General features: G+C 35.9%; 1 protein-coding gene across 1 annotated transcript; it reads right to left on the bottom strand.

The window, feature by feature from the left end:
• Window positions 1-137: 137 nt before the first annotated feature.
• On the bottom strand, window positions 138-21,068 carry LOC109091651 (guanine nucleotide exchange factor DBS-like). Its single transcript, XM_042717403.1, has 27 exons — window positions 21,019-21,068; window positions 20,099-20,248; window positions 18,840-18,964; window positions 18,060-18,174; window positions 17,149-17,268; window positions 15,746-15,937; window positions 14,118-14,309; window positions 12,887-13,046; window positions 12,286-12,338; window positions 11,059-11,138; window positions 10,902-10,968; window positions 10,698-10,813; window positions 10,530-10,599; window positions 10,353-10,445; window positions 9,583-9,675; window positions 9,363-9,488; window positions 9,026-9,247; window positions 8,561-8,653; window positions 7,979-8,057; window positions 7,340-7,522; window positions 6,931-7,023; window positions 6,190-6,267; window positions 5,479-5,553; window positions 2,811-2,920; window positions 2,596-2,708; window positions 1,626-1,729; window positions 138-1,540 (listed from the first exon to the last, which is right to left on the bottom strand). Exons 2-27 carry the CDS (start codon window positions 20,225-20,227, stop codon window positions 1,380-1,382), a joined length of 3,042 nt encoding a protein of 1,013 aa, XP_042573337.1. The 5' UTR covers window positions 20,228-20,248; window positions 21,019-21,068; the 3' UTR covers window positions 138-1,379.
• Window positions 21,069-21,313: the final 245 nt, after the last annotated feature.

The following is a 21,313-nucleotide window of genomic DNA, read 5'->3' as shown; positions in this document are numbered from 1 at the left end:
GCACAATGAAGAGCTGTTGCATGCAAGATCGAATTTACCATATTTAATTCAAAGTTCATCTTTAAAGCAGAAATGAGAGAAATATGAGGGAAAAAGTAGACATTTCCTTGTCAAACCTGAGCAGACAAAAGAGGATAGAATGTTTCAGTGTAGTTTATTTAAGCCCAAGCACTTTAAATTCATTCATCTCATACATCCTCTTAGATACATATTTACACATGTACACAGATACGCGTCTAATACAGGAAAAGACTGAGAGGCAAAACTAACATGCAGCAATGTGCCACATAAAATTTAAATAGAAATGAACAATGAGTTTTGTATCACTGAACATGTTAAAAAGACAACATATAGTTATGGGGACATGAACATTTAAGCACAGTAAGGCTGTGGTCATCAAACTTGTCAGAAATTATGGCTTGATTGATTCAGCTGATTTGAAGAATATCGATATTCATGAACTTTGTTAAGCTGTGAGAAACACTTATTCGACATTAAAATGAGTCTTACAGATGCTGAATGATAGTTAAAACATGCCAATTATCACTTTCCAGACATGACATTTTGAACGAATCAAATCAAACAATCTGTGGTGATAAAAATAAATTACATGAACACAATTGGTACATTTGAAAAATTGCAATAATTGTACATGAATGGTGCAGAACAGTAAAAGGACAAATACAACAAAATTCAATGAAATACATTTCATTGACACACAACAATAGTGGTCATAATATACAATATGTATTTATATATATATATATACTGTTTTAATGAAAAACATGAGATAAAAGTTAATATCTGTACAAATCTTCTTTTACAGGAAATAATTTAAACTATACAGCTGTTTTAGATTAATACATACAGTGAATAACAGGACTTTTCAGCAGGCATGACCTCAAGAATCTTTATCGTATAAAACATAATTTCATTGTCTTGCTGCTACAGCAAATCAGACAGGAGCTTTAGACACCAACAAAGTCAGACATTCCAAAAAAGACACTGATATTCTCAACGCAAGATCAATAAAACCAGTGGAAGCTCATGTGGTCATACATTAAAATCCAATGAGAGTCCTTGTTATGTTTATTTAAAGACTTCTAAAACCGCAGGCTGCTCTGATGTTAATGCCGACTCGACCAAGAGCCCTTTTCGCTTTTAATCTTTGAGGAAATGCATGCAGATGTGAAACAAACAGCATCACACTGATACTTTCAAAGTAAAGGAGAATTTCCACGGGGAACAGCAGACACTGAATAACATTTTTTTCTCTCTCTTATGAAGGAGAGAAGGTTGAGAAAGTGTGACGCTCTATATAAAATATCCTGAATAGCACATATTGACCGGAGAGGTCAATTCCTTTCTCGGTGACAAGGTTAAATACAGTACAGAGACTCGAGGAGCTTCAGTAGAAAGTGCACTGTGTAGGAGCTGCCACAAGGCGGTGGAGCAGCGGTTTCAGGCTTTGATGTCTGAGAAGCTTGTGTAGGTTTCGCTGCAGCTGGAGGATGTGCTGAGGTTTCCAGACCCACTGCCTCTGTGAGAAAACACTCATTCATAAAATGAAGATTTCATGACAGGGATTTATAGTGCGGTGGAAGAAAAGCAGAAAGCAGTGTTACCTGAGCTGGAGAGGGATTGAGAAGATTTGGATTCTCCGATGAGAGTGAGCAGGTTTGCAGCAGGGACCCAGCCCTCCTTATTGGTCCGCAGATTACATACAAACCTGAATCAGCACAAAAACATTGATATCACACCGGCCTCTGCTTACAGAAAACATTATGTGATTCTTATTTGGTTGTTTTATAAAAACAAACAAAAATAAGCCCAGACAATAATGTACGAGTGAAATTTACTTGTCATCCATAACAGGATACAACACTCAAAATGCCAAAATGGATCTAGATATTAAAATAATCGTGGGCAAAAAACACCACCACCACCACAAAAAAACAGCTCAAAGGGGCCACAAGATGACTTAAAATTAATATAATAAAAGAATCTACCTATATAAACTAAATGCTAAAAAAACCATAAATCAAGATTTTTATTTGCTTTCAATAACTACTGATGTTACTGAAGAACCACAGTTTAATAGGTAACAGGTACAGTCCTTAATTAAAAAACAAACAAAATTATAAATATTAGATAAAAAACATTAAATTAAAATAAAATTAGAAATGTTGCTTTGGCAACTAAAGCACTAAAATTTCTAACTGGAAATTTACCCATACACACACACATACACACAAAAAAAAAAAACTAAGACTGAAATAAAAGTAAATTAAACCTTAATAGTAATATTTAAACAACAACAACAACAAAAATGTTACAATTATTCAAAAAAGCTGAAAATATAGAAATAAAAGCAAATGTAAAATATTCATGAAAACTATAATATATACATAATACTAAAACACTGATACAGGACAGTCATAATTGTTTAGATTTAGATAACTGTTGATTCACTGAAAACCACAGAAGAATGATCAGCTTGTGAGTCATAGTGGTTTGCAATGTGTAACATGAGGATGAGTGAACGATGACAGAATTGTCACAGTATTTACATAAACCTGAATGTGTGAATCTTACCAGCGCCCATCGTCTCCCTCTCTCACCAGCTGCACTGAGTCTCCGCTCTTAACCGTCAGCTCCTGTGGTCCGTTTTTGTCATGGTCAGCAACCACCACGTACCTGCCTGGAGACTGCACGCACACACAAACACCATCAGTGGCCAAACTAAAGATATCTGCAAACAAACATGGATGGGACTCAAGAAATCGTGACGCTGGGCCACAATGACTCACCAGCTTTTTCCCTCCCTCATCCTCAGGATCAGAATTCATGGGATCCTCGGCACTCGAGTAACCGTCGTTCTCCTCGGACGCGTCCACAGACAGTGATGCCTTGGAGAAGCCTGTGGAAGAGAGGATGAGTGAATCAATTGTGACATTTGGCTCATGGTGAGACAACGAAAGAGAGGGATAAGTGGTGCTCCACAAAGATGGTGTGTGTGGAAGGTGAAGAAGAGACCAGCTCCGTTTCAAAATTTAGTGAGCTATTTTGCTGTCTACAGCTTACAAAGTCAGCTGTCTTCTAAGGCAGCATGCTAAATATTAAGTTACAGAAGTAAAATTCTTGGATTTTAAAAGAGTCTGGCATTAGCATGTTGCTAAGCTAACAACACAACAGCATTAAAAAAAAAAAAACAGACTACAATTTTCACTCAAAAATTTCTAGTAGATTTTGAAATCAAATGGAAAGAAATAGGAAGTGACACTGAAATAAATGTAAAACTTTGTAGCAGAAAGAGTGAAATAGTATTTTTTACAGTTAAGTCAACCTTACTTTTGACCCAAATCAACATCTTAGATGTTTTCGTTGAGACTTTGCATTGGAAGTGTGCATATGATGCCTATGTAGGCAGCACACTAAGTTTTGAAACAAATCCAATGTCTCTTTCTCTCGTATCTATTTGAAAAGAGGAACAGCTCCAGGCACTGATATAACAGGAAGAGCTGTTTGTGTTTTATGTTCAGACAGCCATGACTCTGATGATTTTGATGATAGTTTGTGAATATGACACATTCACAAATCATACAAAACATGTTTATGGAGAGATACATAAACATATTTATGTCTGAATCATGGATAATTATGGAGCCTGAAAGAGTGTTTGGTAGAAAGAGATCTGTGGTTTCAGAATCGTAAAAGTGAATCCAGAACTAGCACCGCAAACCAGCAGACAGGAACCCAAACCAGACGCTCATGCAGCGTTAAACGCAAGTGTTTCCACACGAAGGGAAGTGCAAGTAGAAATTCTTGCACAAATTGACAGATTCTGGTTTGTAAATGTACAATATAAAAGTATCAGCAGGAATTGACTGTAAAAATACTGTATTTAAAGGAAATGAAAATTCTGTCATTATTTACTCGCCTTCATGTTGTTCAAACCCGTATGACTTTTTGTTTTGTGGAAACAAAAGACTTTTCCATGCAGTTACTACAAATGGGAACTGAAGCTTTCAAATTTCAAAAGGGGTGAAAAAGTATAATGTAAATGCAAAAATCTCTTAAAGGGAAACTCCACCCCAAAATGATTTTAATCATTCCAAACCCGTAAAAGCTCCGTTCGTCTTCAGAACACAATTTAAGATATTTTGGATGAAAACCGGGAGGCCTGTGACTGTCCCATAGACTGGCAAGTAAATAACAGTGTCAAGGTCCAAAAAAGGTATGAAAGTCGTCTCAGAATACTCCATCTGACATCAGACGTGCAATCTGGGTTATATGAAGCGACGGGAACACTTTTTGTAAGCGAAAAAAAATAAATAAAATAACGACTTTATTCAACAAATTCCTTTGTCAACATTCTCCTCTGCGTCTCTCCATATCACCGTATGCTCTTCTGTATCATCCGCGCCACAAGGATGCACTGTTTCTATGTGTATTTAGCTTTGATTTGAAATAAAACAGTTCATCCTTGTGGTGCGGATGATACAGAAGAGCATAAGCAGCATACGGTTATATGGAGAGACAGAAGAGACTGTTCTGACGATGACTTTCACACCTTTTATGGACCTTGACACTGTTATTTATTTGGCAGTCTATGGGACAATCACAGGCCTCCTGGTCTTCATCCAAAATATCTTAAATTGTGTTCCAAAGACGAACGAAGCGGGTTTGAACGACATGGGGGTAAGCCATTAATGACAAAATTTTCATTTTGGGGTGGAGTACCCCTTTTAAGAGCTTTGTATGAGTTAACAGGTTAAAACTACATAATCACTGAAAATCTTGAGACTTTGAGAAATATTACAGTTATCAGTCCAATTTGTAAATGAATCGTTCTTTTTAATTGGATCTTTTCAAATGAAGCGACTGATTTGGTTCACAAACCAGTCTGATTCATTAATGACTCAAGTTCACTTCACTGAATCAGGATCTGATTGCAATGATCCTTAAGTTTAAACCTCATAACAGTCAGTCAATAACAACCACGTCTGTGATAATTTCATGGTGCTTTTACCTCTTCTTTGAAGGCTGAATGCTTTAGTCTCAATTCAATGCAAATGCATGGAAAACAGCAACCAGTAAATTGTGGAAAATTTCTCCTTTTGAGTTCCTTTTGTGTTCGCGGAACAACACGAGTGTGAGTAAATAAAAATGATTGCTTTTCAGTGAACTATTCCTTTAAGAGATTATCTGATCATTCTCTCCGCTGTAACAATTATAAGATAGGAACTGGGCTGGTTTCACATTCTCCCACAGTAAAGAGCATTTCAGATCGACAATAGTCATTTATTGAGCAGTTATGTCAAAGAGATGCCATTTTAGCGCCGTGATTTATTCTGCAAACCACCAATTACAGTGCAATAATATCATACCCTGTGGTTAGTGTTTGCCAGTCTGTTTGGAAGTTCTCTGTGAGAAAGCAATAAGGAAAGTTCATTCCCACACCAGGAATCTAGTTACCTCTCCTTTTAGTCTGCAACAGACTAGAAGTGCTCAGCCATCTCACTCGGGTAAGAGTGATGTGGGGACCTGCGTCTAAGGGAGAGGCAGCCGATAAGATTTCAAAGACTCCATTGATTTATCAACCACCCCACAGATTTTTGGTTGGGTGAGCAGCACAAGTCATTTTGTTTGGATTGTGAATGCTTTAAAGGACAGTCCACCCAAAAATGAAAATTCTGTCATCATTTATTCACCTTCATGTTGTTCTAAACCTGTATGACTTTCTTTTGTGGAACACAAAAGAAGATATTTAAAAAAAAAAAATGTTGGTAATTAAACAGATTCAATTCCCACGAACTTTCATTGTATGCACAAAAAATACAATGGAAGTCAATGGGAAATGAAAACGTTTGGTTATCAACATTCTTCAAAATATCTTCTTCTGTGTTCAGCAGAAAAAACAAACTCATCTCAGGTTTGGGATGACAAAGATGAATACACAATGACAGAATGATCATCTTTTTGGGTGAACTATCCCTTTAACACCTAATATAGAAGCATTTTAGTTTCGATTACTTTAGGCTGATGTATGAAAGATGGTGAAACATAATATATGGAGGTGAAATAAAATTAGGCAAGCACATAATATGATAAAATAAATATTTTGGAACACTGGTCACGGCTGATGTTGGAGGAGGGAATGTTGGGAGTTTTCAGGGGGCAGTGTACCTCTGAAGCCAAACGGAGTAGGATCACTCTTAATCTCATGTCTTTTAGTTTTGTGGTCAGGACTAGGGGGGGATGATCCTGGCAGCCATAGCAAGGAGCAAGAAAGAAAGGGATAAGAGGACAAAAATCAGGAAGGAAGAAAGAGAAAGTCTATAACAGGGTTAAAGGAAAGATTATTAAGTATTATAAAGAAAAAAAGTGGCTCTTTTATAGGGTGAAAGCATTTAAAGCCCCCATGTCCACTAAAGTCTTACACTGTGCCTTAACTATCTGCAATGCGATAAAATGTGATAATGGTTTTCAGAAATTTTGGTTTGGACACATTATTGTTACTGGAAAGAAGGCACAGTGAAGTGGTGATTGATCTAAACTGTAATACTACCAGTCTTAAATTATGATGTTAAACTGCTGCTAATCTAGACTTTTTGATCTACACTACAGTGTAGTGTTTTCTGAGACTACATTATACCTGAAGGGCAGAGAGCAACCATGGGTAGTGTTAGGCTTTTGCCACCAGAGGGCGCTATCGGTTCTGCAAGCCAAATATTAATGAATATTCCAAATTAAATATTCCCAATTTATCCAATGCCACTGAAATTTGTGTTAACCAAATATTTTTTAACCAAACATTTCAACTATTAAAGTTATGTTAAGCTTTCATTTATATAAATGTTTCATCAGTATGCAGTCACCCTGTTTTAAAACTATTCTTGTTTAAAGCTGGGAGCCCTCCTGTTGTACCTTTTTGACTCTTGAGGTTACTGAAGCCCTGCAGTGTAAAACGCTTTTTAGCCACTGCAGCTCTCTCAGTGTTGGGACTGGTGACAGTCTCGTCTATTCTCCACAGAGATAGAGAGAAAGAAAGAGGAAGGGGGCATAATGAAGGACGTTACAGGTTTAGTCAGGAAAAAGAAACACGGGTTACAAAGAACATCACAGAAATGCACAGAAATGACAGAAATGTCTAATCAGCAAGAGGAAAGATAGCAGCATTCTGAATTGTGGGACAGATCAGTGTGGGGTTGTTTTCACTGACTGACTGATGTCATATATTTCCTGTGTAATATCAGAAAGATGGCTTTTGAAAATGTTTTGACCATCGAGTGTGTAGTGAGACCATATATGTGTATGTTGAGCAGGGCTGACTGACCTTTGACCTTCTCAGTACTTTTAAGTAAGACGGCTGTACTGAGATCTGCTGCTGTGGGCTCGGTTTTCTTCTCTTCTCCTTTCTTGAGGGTCTTTGGGTTGGTCTTGAAGGGGCTCAGGGTTAGGCTGGTGCTGGTGGGAGTTAACTGTGAGATCTGATCTGAGCTCTTCTGCTGGCGTGCTTCTGAAATAACCACACACAATACAACTGATGAGGGGAAGGGTGTCATTTTATATGCACTACTGTTCAAAGGATTGAGAGGGAAAAACTTTTCATTGTTTTTGAAAGTGTCTTTTGCTCAGCAAGGCTGCATTTATTTGATCAGTTAGTTAAAATAGTAATATTGTGAAATATTAGTACATTACTCCAGTTTTCAGTGTCACATGATCCTTCATAAGTCATTCTAATATGTTTTTTGCTCAACAACAATTTCTTATTATTATCAATGTTGAAAAAACATTTTGGAAACCTTGATACTTTCACAAAGGATTCTTTGATTAAGAACAGCATTTATTAAAAATAGAACGTTTTTGTAACATTATAAATGTATTTATTGTTATTACTGATCAATTTAATGCATTCTTGCTAAATGAAAGTAATAATTTCGCTCAGTAAAGAAACAAAATCAGCTTATTTCACCTCTGTAAGCCTTTAGTTGCCCCGTTAGAACCTTCCGGATTTCATTCACCCATGCTGTTTTGATCTCTGGTGTCGGCGCCTGAAGATAATCAATAAAATGATCAGAAACGTAAGTGACAGGATCACAGAGTGTTGCTTTAAATTATGAACATTCAATGCTATTTGTGACCATGGACCACAAAACCTGTCATAAGGGTCAATTTTTTGAATAAATAAGCTTTCCATTGATGTATGGTTTGTTAGGATAGGACAATATTTGGTCGAGATACTACTAACTATTTGAAAATCTGCAATCTGATGGTCTAAATATTGAGAATTAAGTTCTTAGTAATGCATATTACTAATCAAAAATTAAGCTTCAATATGTACGGTAGGAAAATTACAAAATATCTTCATGGGACATGATTTTTACTTTATATCCTAATAATTTGTGGCATAAAAGAAAAATTGATAATTTTGACCCATACAATGTTTTTTTTAGCTATTGCTAAAAATATACCCCAGCAACTTAAGACTGGTTCTGTGGTCCAGGGTCACATTTGAATATAGGAAATTTTTAATAAGGACAATTTTGAAATTTACCTGTACAATGAACACCTCCTCTCGAGAATTACACCAGATCTCAAACTTTTTGTTGTCTCCTTTTGCATTTTCAGTAATACCTACAGCAGTCATCTGTCAGAGGAAAATATGAATAAAAATAATCTGACTCAAACAGGAATGTGATATTCCCTGTCATGCAAATATATCTGTTTACTTTGAATGGAACTTAATTTACTCAAGACAAATCACAAATTAAACATGCAGATTTCATTTCTTGTTTTTCTGGGTTATTCTACACTAAAAATGATCAATTATTCCTTGTTATTGTTTGTGATAGAACACTTTTGATAAAGAAACTGATTTAGGATGGTAAAGTGATTTGGGAGATTTAGTTACCAGCCCTCATTTTTAACCACTCCGCCACATCGACTTAAAGAAGTGGACCGATTTCCATATCAGAGAAATAAGAAATGAAAATGAACTACTTTAATATTCAGTGCTTACACTGAGTGAGTGTTTGAAGCTGTATGAAGGCGCTTTCTCATAACCCTCTCCGTTCTCCTCTCGTTTCTTACAGAAGAGCAGAGCTTTCTCATGCAGGAACAGGTGTCTCTGCATGGGCTTGAAGCGAGCCAGGTCTTTCACCTTCGCGTGACCCTTCTTATGCTCCGTCCACACGCTGAATGACCCCTGCATCATCAGACGCCCCAGATCACTGAGGTTGCCCTGGAAGCACAGGTCAGAGGTCAACAGCTTCTCCAAAGGCTACTTACATTATTGGAAACCATTTCAATTCAAAGTGAACATTAAATTGCAGAATGTGTGTAAATGACATCCTTACTTCATATCCAGTGATGGCGATAAGGTGCATGGAGTCATTCACAGCTTTCAGGATGCCCAGAATAGATGAGAGCGCCTCCTGCAGGTCATCCTCACCCTCACAGCCTTTACTGTACTTCAGCAGTTCCTGACAGAAACACACATGAACACAGAGGTTATATCAGTGAGAGCTGCAAACATGAGTTATATATCTGCACATGTACTCTCTGGGTCTAGTTTACCTTCAGTAAGAGCTGGTATTTTGTTATTCTCTGCACTGGTTTGAGCAGGTATGAGTCCAAACCAAGCTTATGTTCCAGTTTCTTTTGACACTCCTGAAAACAATACACACAAATTATCTCTTTATTTTATTTTTTTTTACTATGATTTTTTTCTTATTATAATAATGATTATTATTATTATTATTATTATTATTATGTAAATATTATTATTAAACTATTATATAACCATTATAATTAATATTTATTAAATTATAAATGTAATATTTTTGTTAATATTTATTAAATAATTATTTTACTTATATGTATTATTATTATTATTATTATTGTGTAAATTAAGCATGGACATATTAAAATTATCAAAAGTGACGTAAATACATTTACATTTTTACAAATACTGTCTATTTCAACAGCCTATTTCAAGCTTTTAAGCACCAAATCATGCATATTAGAATGATTTCTGAAGGATCATGTGATGCTGAAGACTGGAGTAATGATACTGAAAATTCATCTTTATATCACATAAATAAAATACATTTATAGAAATAGAAAACAGTTGTTTTAAATGGTAATAATACAGTGTTTCCAAATATTACTGTTTCTACTGTATTTTAGATCAATTAAATGCAGCCTTAGTGAGTAAAAAGAGACTTTTTTCAAAAACACACATACACACACAAAAAAAAATTCAATTACAGAAAGAAATATGTGCTTATGTGTAATGTAGCCTTAATGTCTAACAGCATCTTTAGTGTCTTGTAAAGTAAGATGACCTGGAAGAAAACGCAGTCAGAGCACTGTCTCCATAGAGACTCTGAGCGAGGCTTGTTCTGACAGTACTTCTCATAGATCTGCAGATCCGTCATCTAAGAAATATGAAAATTATGTTAACATAATCTATTCAATGATGTATTCAATCAGAGAAGCACAGGATGTTACATCCGACTCACTCTCTCCAAGAAACACCGGCCCACAAGCTCAGGATAGTCTGTGTACGCTTCTAGTTCACGAAGAAAAGTCCTGAAATATACAGAGAGTGAACAGAGAGAATAAGAAGCGCTTTAGCTTTATAACACCACACAAGCGGAAGCTAAAACAGACACAGAGGGTTCACTCACTTCTTGTGGAACTGGTATATCTCAGGCATATTCCCAAAGAGGATGTCCTTCTTGTGAAGCAGTGTATTGGGGATGAGGTTGGCCATGGCAGGATTGTCCATTTCTGCTCCATAACCCTAAACACAAATAATCTGTCAAGGCTAATGTACTAAAAAATCAGAACTAATCTGACCTCTAGAGGTTGAAAATGTCAGTGCAACTCACCTCCAGCACACACAGCAGCTCTTCCACATACGCTCGCTCTGTTTCCAACAGCTCGTTCATCACATGCCTGTAGTGGACAGACATTAAACACATAATCTACATAGAAAGACGCAATTAGAGCTGATTTTCCTCCATTTGTATTAAGCTCCTGGCTGACCTTCTTAGCACAGCAAAGTTCTCCTCTTCATCAGAGACAGACGGGTGTCTGCTGCCATCATTCTGTAAGTGTATTTCTCCCTGCAAATATAAACAACCCTGCATTAGTGTCTTGAAAATGTGTTCAGATTAATTCTGTCATTAGTGTGCTTGGCAGAGTGCATCTCAGGCTCTGCTTTCCCTCGTTGCAGGACATCTATCTCAAACGCTGCAAAAGTAGAGCTGTTAAAATCATCAAGGACTCAAACCACCCTAGTAACGGTCTTTTCACTTTGCTGCCATCTGGTAAGCGCTTCCGTACCCTGATGGCAAAAACTGAGAGACTTAGGAGGAGTTTCTTCCCCTAGACCATCAGGCTCCTAAACTCAGAAACAGCCTCTTAACATCTACATGTCTCCACTTAATAATCATTCTCTACCTCACATTGACATACTGACAGTGTCAACCTGATTGCACATTCGCCTCTTGTACATTCCTGTGTATCTTAATATTTAAGACTGTGTGTGTACACTTTCATGCACATTTTATTTTCTATTCTATATTTAATTCTACAGTATACTTTTTTTTAAATTATATTTTATTCTTATATTTTTACTTTTATTTAATTTTTTCATACCAATATTTATGTATATTTTCCTCTGTGTTGTATTCTTTAATAATTGCACTGTCCATGGAGCGGACCTGACTCACATTTTATTGCTGGTTATATATTCTCTATGTAATCGTGTATGTGACGAATAAAAATCTTGAATCTTGAATCATTTTAATAAATCACAAATACCATAAAGAAGTTGGTTTGGCAGAACATTTTTAGCTCAACATTCAAAATTCACTCAAATTAACTCTAAATTTGAAATGATTATTTAAATAATAACCAGTATTGTTATTAAGGTTGTCAATATGAAAATCATCTGTAAAAATTAAGATTAAACAATTAAAAAATGTAATTTAAATTTACATTTATTTTTTTTCCAACAAGTTTTTTCATAAAGAGTTTTTCTTTGTGACAAAAAGCTATTTCCACACTCTCTGACCCTGAGACCCATATAACACATGGAAAATTTGCTTCATCATGTTATGATCAATAAACAACAAGCTTAAGTGCAAAAAACGCACATGTTGAGGGTACAATGTAACCAATGTTGCTTTAATTCATTCAACATCAAAGCAGCGTGAATATTATTGCTCATACATTCAATAAAGCACTGCCTAGAGATGAGATACCTACTTTTTTGCAGTTTCCATTGATGACATCACCCTCTATCGTCTTCTCCTTATGAGCTGGAATAAAAGCACACTTATATTAATAAAATAATAAAAAATATATATTTTATGTTATATACACTGTTTTTTTTGTCATGCAACGAGCCCTGCAGCTCTCCATTGTGAACACTAGATGGTAGGAGAGTACAGTAAGTGACAGGGTCCGCCATCTCTGTTGTACATGAGTGACCATAAGTAGCTAATGGCCAGTGTGGGGTTTAGCCACTGCTAAATTAGGGGACGCGCAGACATTACCGCACTAGCGGAGGAGGTGTTCTGCTAAACTGCTCTGCAGAAAACCTCTGTATTAATGTGTTTGCCTCTGCATAAAACGCACAAGTCATGTGATATTCATTTTATTAAGAGTTAATTCAGAATTAAATTGCTTAATACTTTAGATATTCAAGCTGAGAACACAATAGTCCTGAACTTGAGTGAACATTATGTAAATGTGAACATTTGAGATGAATAAACTTGACTTAAAATGTTTGTATTCAGTAGAATCACAACTAATCCAGACACCCAACACAACACAACACATAAAAAGTCACATTTAGGGGGTTAACCTTCAGAAGAAATGGGTGATTTGATGATGGCCTCAGGACGTGGGGCGACGGGCTGCACGGGTCGTGTCTGTTTGGCTGCTAACTTCTTGAGACTGACCCTCCTCTTCTCAAACATTTCCTGCATGGACAGCTGCTTCTGAAACACTTTGTCCACCTGAACCTGTTTGAGCACAGAGAAGACATTCATTTAACACTAACAAACTAAAACCACACAAGACATCTGACTACTAATATTCACATTCTCAATAACACTTCAATTAAAGGGGTCATGAACTGAGAAATCAAAATTCCCTTGATCTTTTGATATACAAGAGGTCATTGTGCTATAAAAACATGCTTTAATTTTCAGAACTCAAAACATTCTCATTAGTCTAAAATCAGCTTATATTGAAGCCAATCTGCCAAAACGACAGCTTGTGGAATGTGCCACTTTATGATGTAATAGTGTGGATAAGCACCGCCACTGCAGAAGATGATCAACACCTGCTTCGACATCACTGCCTGTTTAGCCCCGCCCACCGATTTGCACAGAGTGTAAATAACTACAGGCGAACATGCAGGTCTACGCAGAAATCAAATTATAAACTTTATTTGAAGAACTTTATTTTTAATTAAGTGCCAGACTGTGTAAGAAAGAACTTAAATTATGTTTTTGGATGTACAAATCTTGATAACATTATAAGTGGACCTCAGAGAACGTCTCGGTTACGTATGGTAACCCTTGTTCCCTGATGGAGGGAACAGAGACGTTGTGTAAAGTGTACGACACTAGAGGTCGCTCTTGGGAGCTCAATCCACTCAGAGGCAATTCAGAGTTGTGGCATAAAGGATACAATGTTTCCATTCCCTGCATCAGGGAACACCATACGTAACCGAGACTTCGACATTGTGTCGTGTGTATGACACTAGGGTCCCTACACTAAAAATCACAACTGCCGAACTGCGTCACGAGTCCACAGGAGCACAGATGATGACAAGCCAGCACGTCACAACCAAAGGCATCTCTCCTCCTCGTAACCTTCCAACGTCCAAGACTTAAGACCTCACTCTTCAACATCCGACACAACGTCAAAGTGAACGACAGAAAAGGAACAGTACAAAGTTCATGACCCCTTTAAATGACCAATAACTCCATGCATATGAAAAGTAAATATCTGTGTATAAATAAAAATCTATAAACATATTATAGCTCAGCATGTCAGCTCTGTTTTTAATGGTTTGAGTCTTTTACCCTGAAGTCTTGTGTGAGCACCGACTCATAGTCCCTCCAAATTCCACTCAAATCTGTCAGCTTGTGCTGGTTGGCTGTTTCTAGGAAACGCTCAATCTCCTGCAGCGCTGACTCCGCCCCATCCTGTGATTGACACTTATCTACAGGCTGAGATGCCAGCAGGTAGATCCCATCATCACACCATTTAGTGGCCTGGAAGAGAAAGAAAAAGAGTCAATGATCATCATTAAAGAGGGCTTTTAGTCCATGTCTGGAAAGGAAAGGATGTGACGTAGAGGTCTGTGTGGGACTATTGTTTTAGACCCACTTTGACTTTGACTTGAATTTATATGAATTATCTTAAGACACAAAATTTGTTTAATATTTTATGCAACAGTAGAAAAAAAAAATTGTCAAAGAAAATAAAAGTTTTTCTTTTTTTTTCTTTTTTCAAAATTGTATTTCTTATTTTTATTCATCTTGTCAGGATATAATTTGTTTAACACTTACAACACAATAGGAAAAAGTGTTGCAGAGAGAAAAAAAGAAAAATGTAGGTTGTATAAAAATAGCCTATTTGCTATTTTTATTCATCTTGTCAAAATACTAAATTTGTTGGACATTTTTCTGTTAACACAGTAGGAAAAGTGTCACAGAGAAAAAAGAATAAATATGACATCTGTCATTTAGAATTATAGGCTAAGCAAAATATAAATAAAAAATATAAACAGAGTTGAACGTCCTTCGAGGACAGTGCATCCACACTTTGCTTCATCCTTATTCTGCCCTGTCACTCATCGACAACCTGCCTGTTCTGTCTGAGGGCCATATATTTACTACCGGTACAGCCTGCTCCGAGCATTGTATGCACATGCTGCACACAGACCCCGCAAATAAAACGCGTGACGCAGAAAGCATGGGTGCAGCGCGTGCATAACAGTCCGAGTGCAGACTGTACTGTACAGATATGCTGTTCTGAATGGACGTTGGGAAAGGGATATTGTTAGACCACCTGCTCCTGTTACCGACCGTTACCGTGTTTTATTCAGGAATGTAATCGCACGGCGCAAAATATCTGGTTGAGAGCCACAGGAATTTAGACCTCTAATGTGATGTGTGGCCAAGTATGGTGACCCATACTCGGAATTTGTACTCTGCATTTCCCCCATACAAGTGCACACATACAGCAGTGAGTAAATTATAAATATGGACTGTGACCTAAACTAAAGTCTGTTAAGTATATAAAATAGGATGATCCATTGGGTCACACTTTATTTTAAGGTCCAATTCTCACTATTAACAAACCATGAACTATGACTTTTGCTTCAATAAACTCCTAATTTGCTGCTTATTAGTAGTTAGTAAGGTAGTTTTTGAGTTTAGGTATTGGGTAGGATTAGGGACGTAGAATATGGTCATGCAGAATATGTGCTTTATAAGTATTAATAAACAGCTATGGGCATGCTAATAGGCAACTAGTTAATAGTGAGAATTGGTCCCTAAACTAAAGTGTTACAAATCCATTTGATACATCCTTCCAGATTCAATAAAAAAAATGTCAACACAGGCAAGAAAGTGTCTCTTGTTGAGCATTTTAGAGGGCTCCTGAACAGCGTTGATCAAGGAATCGATGGCTGGGCCTACTGTACCTTCTCTAGACACTGGTGTAGCTCCATGGCTTTGAGCAGATAGGCTTTCTTGGCCTTGAGGATGCTGCTGATCTCCTCGCACACAGCCCGCAGCTCAGAGCATTTAGGCAGGATTGAGTCCACAGCGTAATGAGACGCTTCAATCAGCTGGTCAGCATCACATGCTAGAGTCAGCGCTCGGTCCAACACCTCCTACAGACACAGAGGGAAATATTTAATCATTTCATAGTATTAAGCACACTTCATTTCAGGAACTTTTATACAGCAAGGATGCATTAAAATTGATCAAACATTACAGTAAATAGAATTTATAATGACAGTATATTTATAATGTTAATGTTTTCTATTTCATATAAATGCTGTTCCATCTCAAATAAATACTGGAAACAAATGTATCATGATTTTCACATAATAATGAAGCAGCATTTTAGACAGATTTGTGAAGAATGGTGACTCTGAAGACAAAGAAGAAAAAATCAGATTTGCTGGATAAATCACAGTAAAATATATTAAAAGCTATTAATTTAATTTTCTAATATTTCACAGTATTACTTTTTTATTTAGCATTTTCTTTTTTTAATTTTTACTGTATTTCTGCTCAAATAAATGCCATATTGGGGAACTTAAGAGACTTCTTTCTAAGACAAAAACATCTTACTGACCCAAATAGTTTGAACTGTAGTATAAATTTTTATTTTAAGTAAGCGATCACGGCAGGAATGAAAAACAGAATATTATTGTTCAACAATTGTAATTATACATACATACATACATACTATATACCTATATATATACACGCATATATATATATATATATATATATATATATCTATATATATATATATATGCACACATACATACATACATACATACATACATATATATATATATATGGTATATCTCGATATATATATATATTATATATATATATGTTGGTTATATATATATATATATATTTTTATTGTTGGTTAAGCTTATATACTGTAGTAGAGAAAATGAACCTGAAAAAAATTCAAGTTTGCCACCCAGAATTCCAACAGTGTCAGCAGAATGACACGTATAGTAATGGGTGATTTATCACGCTGGGTAAAACTCGCCCCTTCTCTCCGCAGGATGAGGACATGTGGGTGATTTCTGTAAGGGCCTCAAACTGCCGTGCTCAGCAATTTAATTATGGCGTGTGGGATTTACATGCTTTATAAGACCATATGCCTGTATCTGCACACGCTAGAACATTATAAGGGCAAATGAATGTTTGCTGTATGTAAACTGGATCCCTTCTAGAGGTAAGTATTAATGGGCTTTTTGCAGTCCTATGCTTTACCTTTTCATTTTGTATCTGAATGACAAATGTTAAAATGTAATTAAACCATAAAATCATATGGCATCAAGTTAATACTTACACATGCTCTCTCTTCATGATTGTTCAGCTCTTTCAAGATATGTTCAACATGGGCAGGGCTAATTCCGACCTCTGAGAAGCCTGATAGTCTGTCATACACCATGTCTAAATGAGCTCTGACCTACAACACAGAGAAAAACAGCCATTACAAATACTGCTCATAAAGACTCTCTCTCACACACACACACACACACACACACACACAAACCTCTGCTTAATTTTACATCCAACATGCCACACGCACACATCACACACACACACACACACACACACACACACACACACACACACACACAACCACTATTCAAAGATATTGATTATAAACTGCCAATTAGAATTTAGAATTACAACTGATTTTAAATAGAACATTAAAACAATTTTATTTTCAGTATTTTGAATTGTATAATTATGTAATTGTATAATTAAAACTAATAAAACAAATACTATCAAAAAAATTTAAATACAAATAAAAAAATAAAAAAAAAAACAAAAAAAAAAAAATCACATTTATTTTTAATTAACTTTTAACCATTAATTAACTAATCACCTATTAACCAACTAACTTTTGAAATAAAGCTGAAATAAAATATAAATATTAGATGAACAAAATTAAGCTAAAAATGTGGTTACCTTAGCAACTAACTGACATAAAATAAAAGTTTAAGTGCATGTACTAAAATTTCTAAAACAGAAATATAAATTATAAATTAATAAGAATAACAAAAGCACATATCAAAATCGCTAAAACCTGAACTACCTTTAAAATGACAAATGAAAATATAAAGCCGGTTCAGCATATTAATAAATACTATAAAAGTACATGAATAATATTAATATAACACTGGTTTATCTATGCATCCCTACTGAACACATATTTAACAGATATTTAAGATGCACCAGTCATTGTCTCACCTCCCTGAAGTTCTGCTCAAAATGCCGCAGCTGTAGACATTGCTCTAGCTTGGTTTGATGTTTATCCCAAAAATCATCAAATGCAGTTTCAGTTTCATCTAACTGACCAAGCAACCTAGAAACAGAGATGAAAACACTTCTTGAGTGAAAGAATACTTCACCCAACTCATCTACTTTCTTCTGTGGAACACAAAAAGAGAAGTTTAGAAGAATGTCCAAGCTGCTCTTTATCATACAATGAAAGATTACAAAGTGCATAACATATCACAAACGTAGTACAAATGATTTGTTTTGTCATCTGAAATGAAAGATAGCTTCAGAACTAAAAATCCAGCCAGCTGTTACAGCTCTGAAATCTCATGCTGTATGTTTGACAGTACCCATAAATAAAAACCTCAAACAAATATAGCCGCATCTACATAATAAAGGCTGACAGCAGGCGCCTTTGGACATTAACACACAGGCACGTATCCAGACCCCAGAATGCTGCTTCACTGAAAGGTCATGTGAGTAGAACTGGATTTCAATACGTTCCTGTTGGTTAATGCTTTTTATACATGTGTGTGTGTAGATTTGCTGTATAATCTTGACCAGGTGAGTCATCTTGTGGGCATGCAAAAACACAGCTGCCCTGAACATCTTAATAAAGGACACGCAACAGTCTGCTGCTGTACTGTAACCGTCTGGTCTCTCATTTTCACATTCCAGCACGGTAGATGGTCTCTCTCTCTCTCACACACACACACACACACACACACACACACACACACACACACACACCTCTGAACAGTAGCCAGGTTCTCCAGTTCATCCTGGTTCATGGTGTAATCTGGATCTTTCACCAGCGGCTCATTGATGCTCTCCAGCAAACGTGATCCCTGACAGAGAGCAATCCTCAAGTCCTCCTGCACGCACAAACACACACACACACACACACACACACACACACACACACACACACACACGGAGCAACATAAAATAAACATACTATTCAGTGCGAATGATGGACATGAATTATTTATGTAAACTTAAGGATTGTTTATAGCTTATAGCCATGTGAATAATCCACATTAAATTATTTATGATCTTGCTGGACCTCTTATTAAGGACTAGGCCCTATACTGGAATATAGTACATTATATAATCTTTATGACACACCTTTTTTTGTTTATCATCTAAACTGTGTAAAATGTATCAATATTGTATATAATTATTTTGCATTATTTTTGTATTTGTATTTTGTTTTACAGTGAAAACAGTAATATTGTGAAATATTACAATTTGTAAGATTTTCTCTTTTAATTTATTTTAAAATGTATTTCACTCCTTTAAATTCAGTTGATTAAAAGTGACAGTAAAGAGATTTAAAATGTTAAAAAATATTTATATTAAAAAAGCTGATCTTTAGACCGTTTTATTCGTCAAAGATTTCTGAAAAAAATGTATGGTTTCCACAAATAGTATTAAGCAGCAAATAATTTTCATAACTGATAATAAGAACCATTTTTTATAATTGTGCATCAACAGATTAGAATGATTTCTGAAGGATCATGTGACACTAAAGAGTAATAGCTACTAAAAATTCAGCTTTGACATCACAGGAATACATTATATATAAAAAAAGTTAAAATAAAACCGTTATTTTAAGTTGTAATAATATTTCAAAATTACTGCTTTTATTTGATCAAATAATATTTGATCAAATACAAGAAAAAATCCCTCCCCCACTGTGTTTATTCCAGACTTTTCACCAGTTTACTGTATAATAAGGTGACTTTACTTGACTATTGCTATATCAGCAATCAGTCTCTACAAGTATTATTTTGCATCCTTTTTCTTCTTATATTATAAATCATTAAAAAATAGTAAAAATAAATACACCAACAATAATAACTATAATAATTTTAACTCACTTAAATCAATATTTTATGTCCATTTATTTACTTATTTGCGAAGTAGCTGTATTTTAGCAGGATAATGTACAATCTAGTAAATTATTGTCTAGTATGCTGAAATGAAGTTTTACTAGTTTCCCTGACCTTCATTTTGTCCTTCTTATCCGTGTGGACGGTTAGAAGGTTGGACGTGGCCTCAACGTCATTGGGCAGCTCTGTCTCCGCTAGCTCAGTCCCAAAAGATTGGAGAGTCTGTGCCGTTTTCTTCACCATCAGAGCAAAACCTTCAATGGCCTACAGACACAATACAAACCAAGAGACACATACGCCACACCAATCACACAAGAGCAAGAAACCCAAACACAATCACACTAATAGCTGAGTGTGCAACAAATAAAAAACATCCACATGCACTGCAAACAAGCGTGCTGTACTTAAAACACAGCAGCCACTGATCAATACAAATCAATTACTGATTACTTAAAAGCAAGTCTACAAATGGAACGAGAAAAAAGGCAATTAATTTGCTTGAGGTGAAGACTATCATCTTCCTGGAAGGTTTGCTTGTTTAATACCCCATTATAATGATGAAGCACCAAGATTTAAGATAGGTTTGCCATATTTATATCAATCAAACATACTAATAAATACACAATAAAAATATAGTTATTAACAACACCACCACCACCACAAAAAAAACACATTAAAAAAAAAAACAAAACACACCTGGCATAATACATAATAATCAAATAAGTGTATCCCATAATGCAACTTCTCCTTCCATTTTGTGAGTGATGAATCGATTGTCAAAACAAAACTCTTACCCAAAACAAACACCCAGAACAAACAACTCACTAAAAATAAAAACTGGGTATTAACCCTAAACCTAATCCTAAACCTAGACTTAGGCCGTTTTAAATTCAAGTAGTAACCATGTATCACTCAGTATCTCAGTACGTTTATTCATTCGCTGTGTGCTTTATACGTCAAACCAATCCTGTGCCCACTTTACATGTCTGTGGTCCACCCATCATGACCATGGCTAAAAACAGGTGTGTACTCACGGTGCGGTGTGAAATCCATTTCTCGTGGCAGCACTACTCCTTTCCTCCCACCCACTTACTTAATCAGCTTTCTGCCGACTATGTAACTGTGGAGCTCAGTCACAGAGCTGAGCATGATCACCTACACACACAGTACATAATGTAAAGCACTTCTCTTATGTCAGTGTATTATACATCTCATTACACTCTTCATTAACCACATGCCTCAGTGTGGGAGTTTGTGCCTTGTGTGTGTGCTTACCGGCACCTTCATTTTAAACTCATCCTTGTTTAACTTAAAAAAGATGTCTGAGAT

Source organism: Cyprinus carpio, chromosome B1 (assembly GCF_018340385.1).
Source record: "Cyprinus carpio isolate SPL01 chromosome B1, ASM1834038v1, whole genome shotgun sequence".
In the NCBI taxonomy this organism is placed as follows: domain Eukaryota; kingdom Metazoa; phylum Chordata; class Actinopteri; order Cypriniformes; family Cyprinidae; genus Cyprinus; species Cyprinus carpio.
This window is presented reverse-complemented; position numbering and strand designations above follow the sequence as displayed.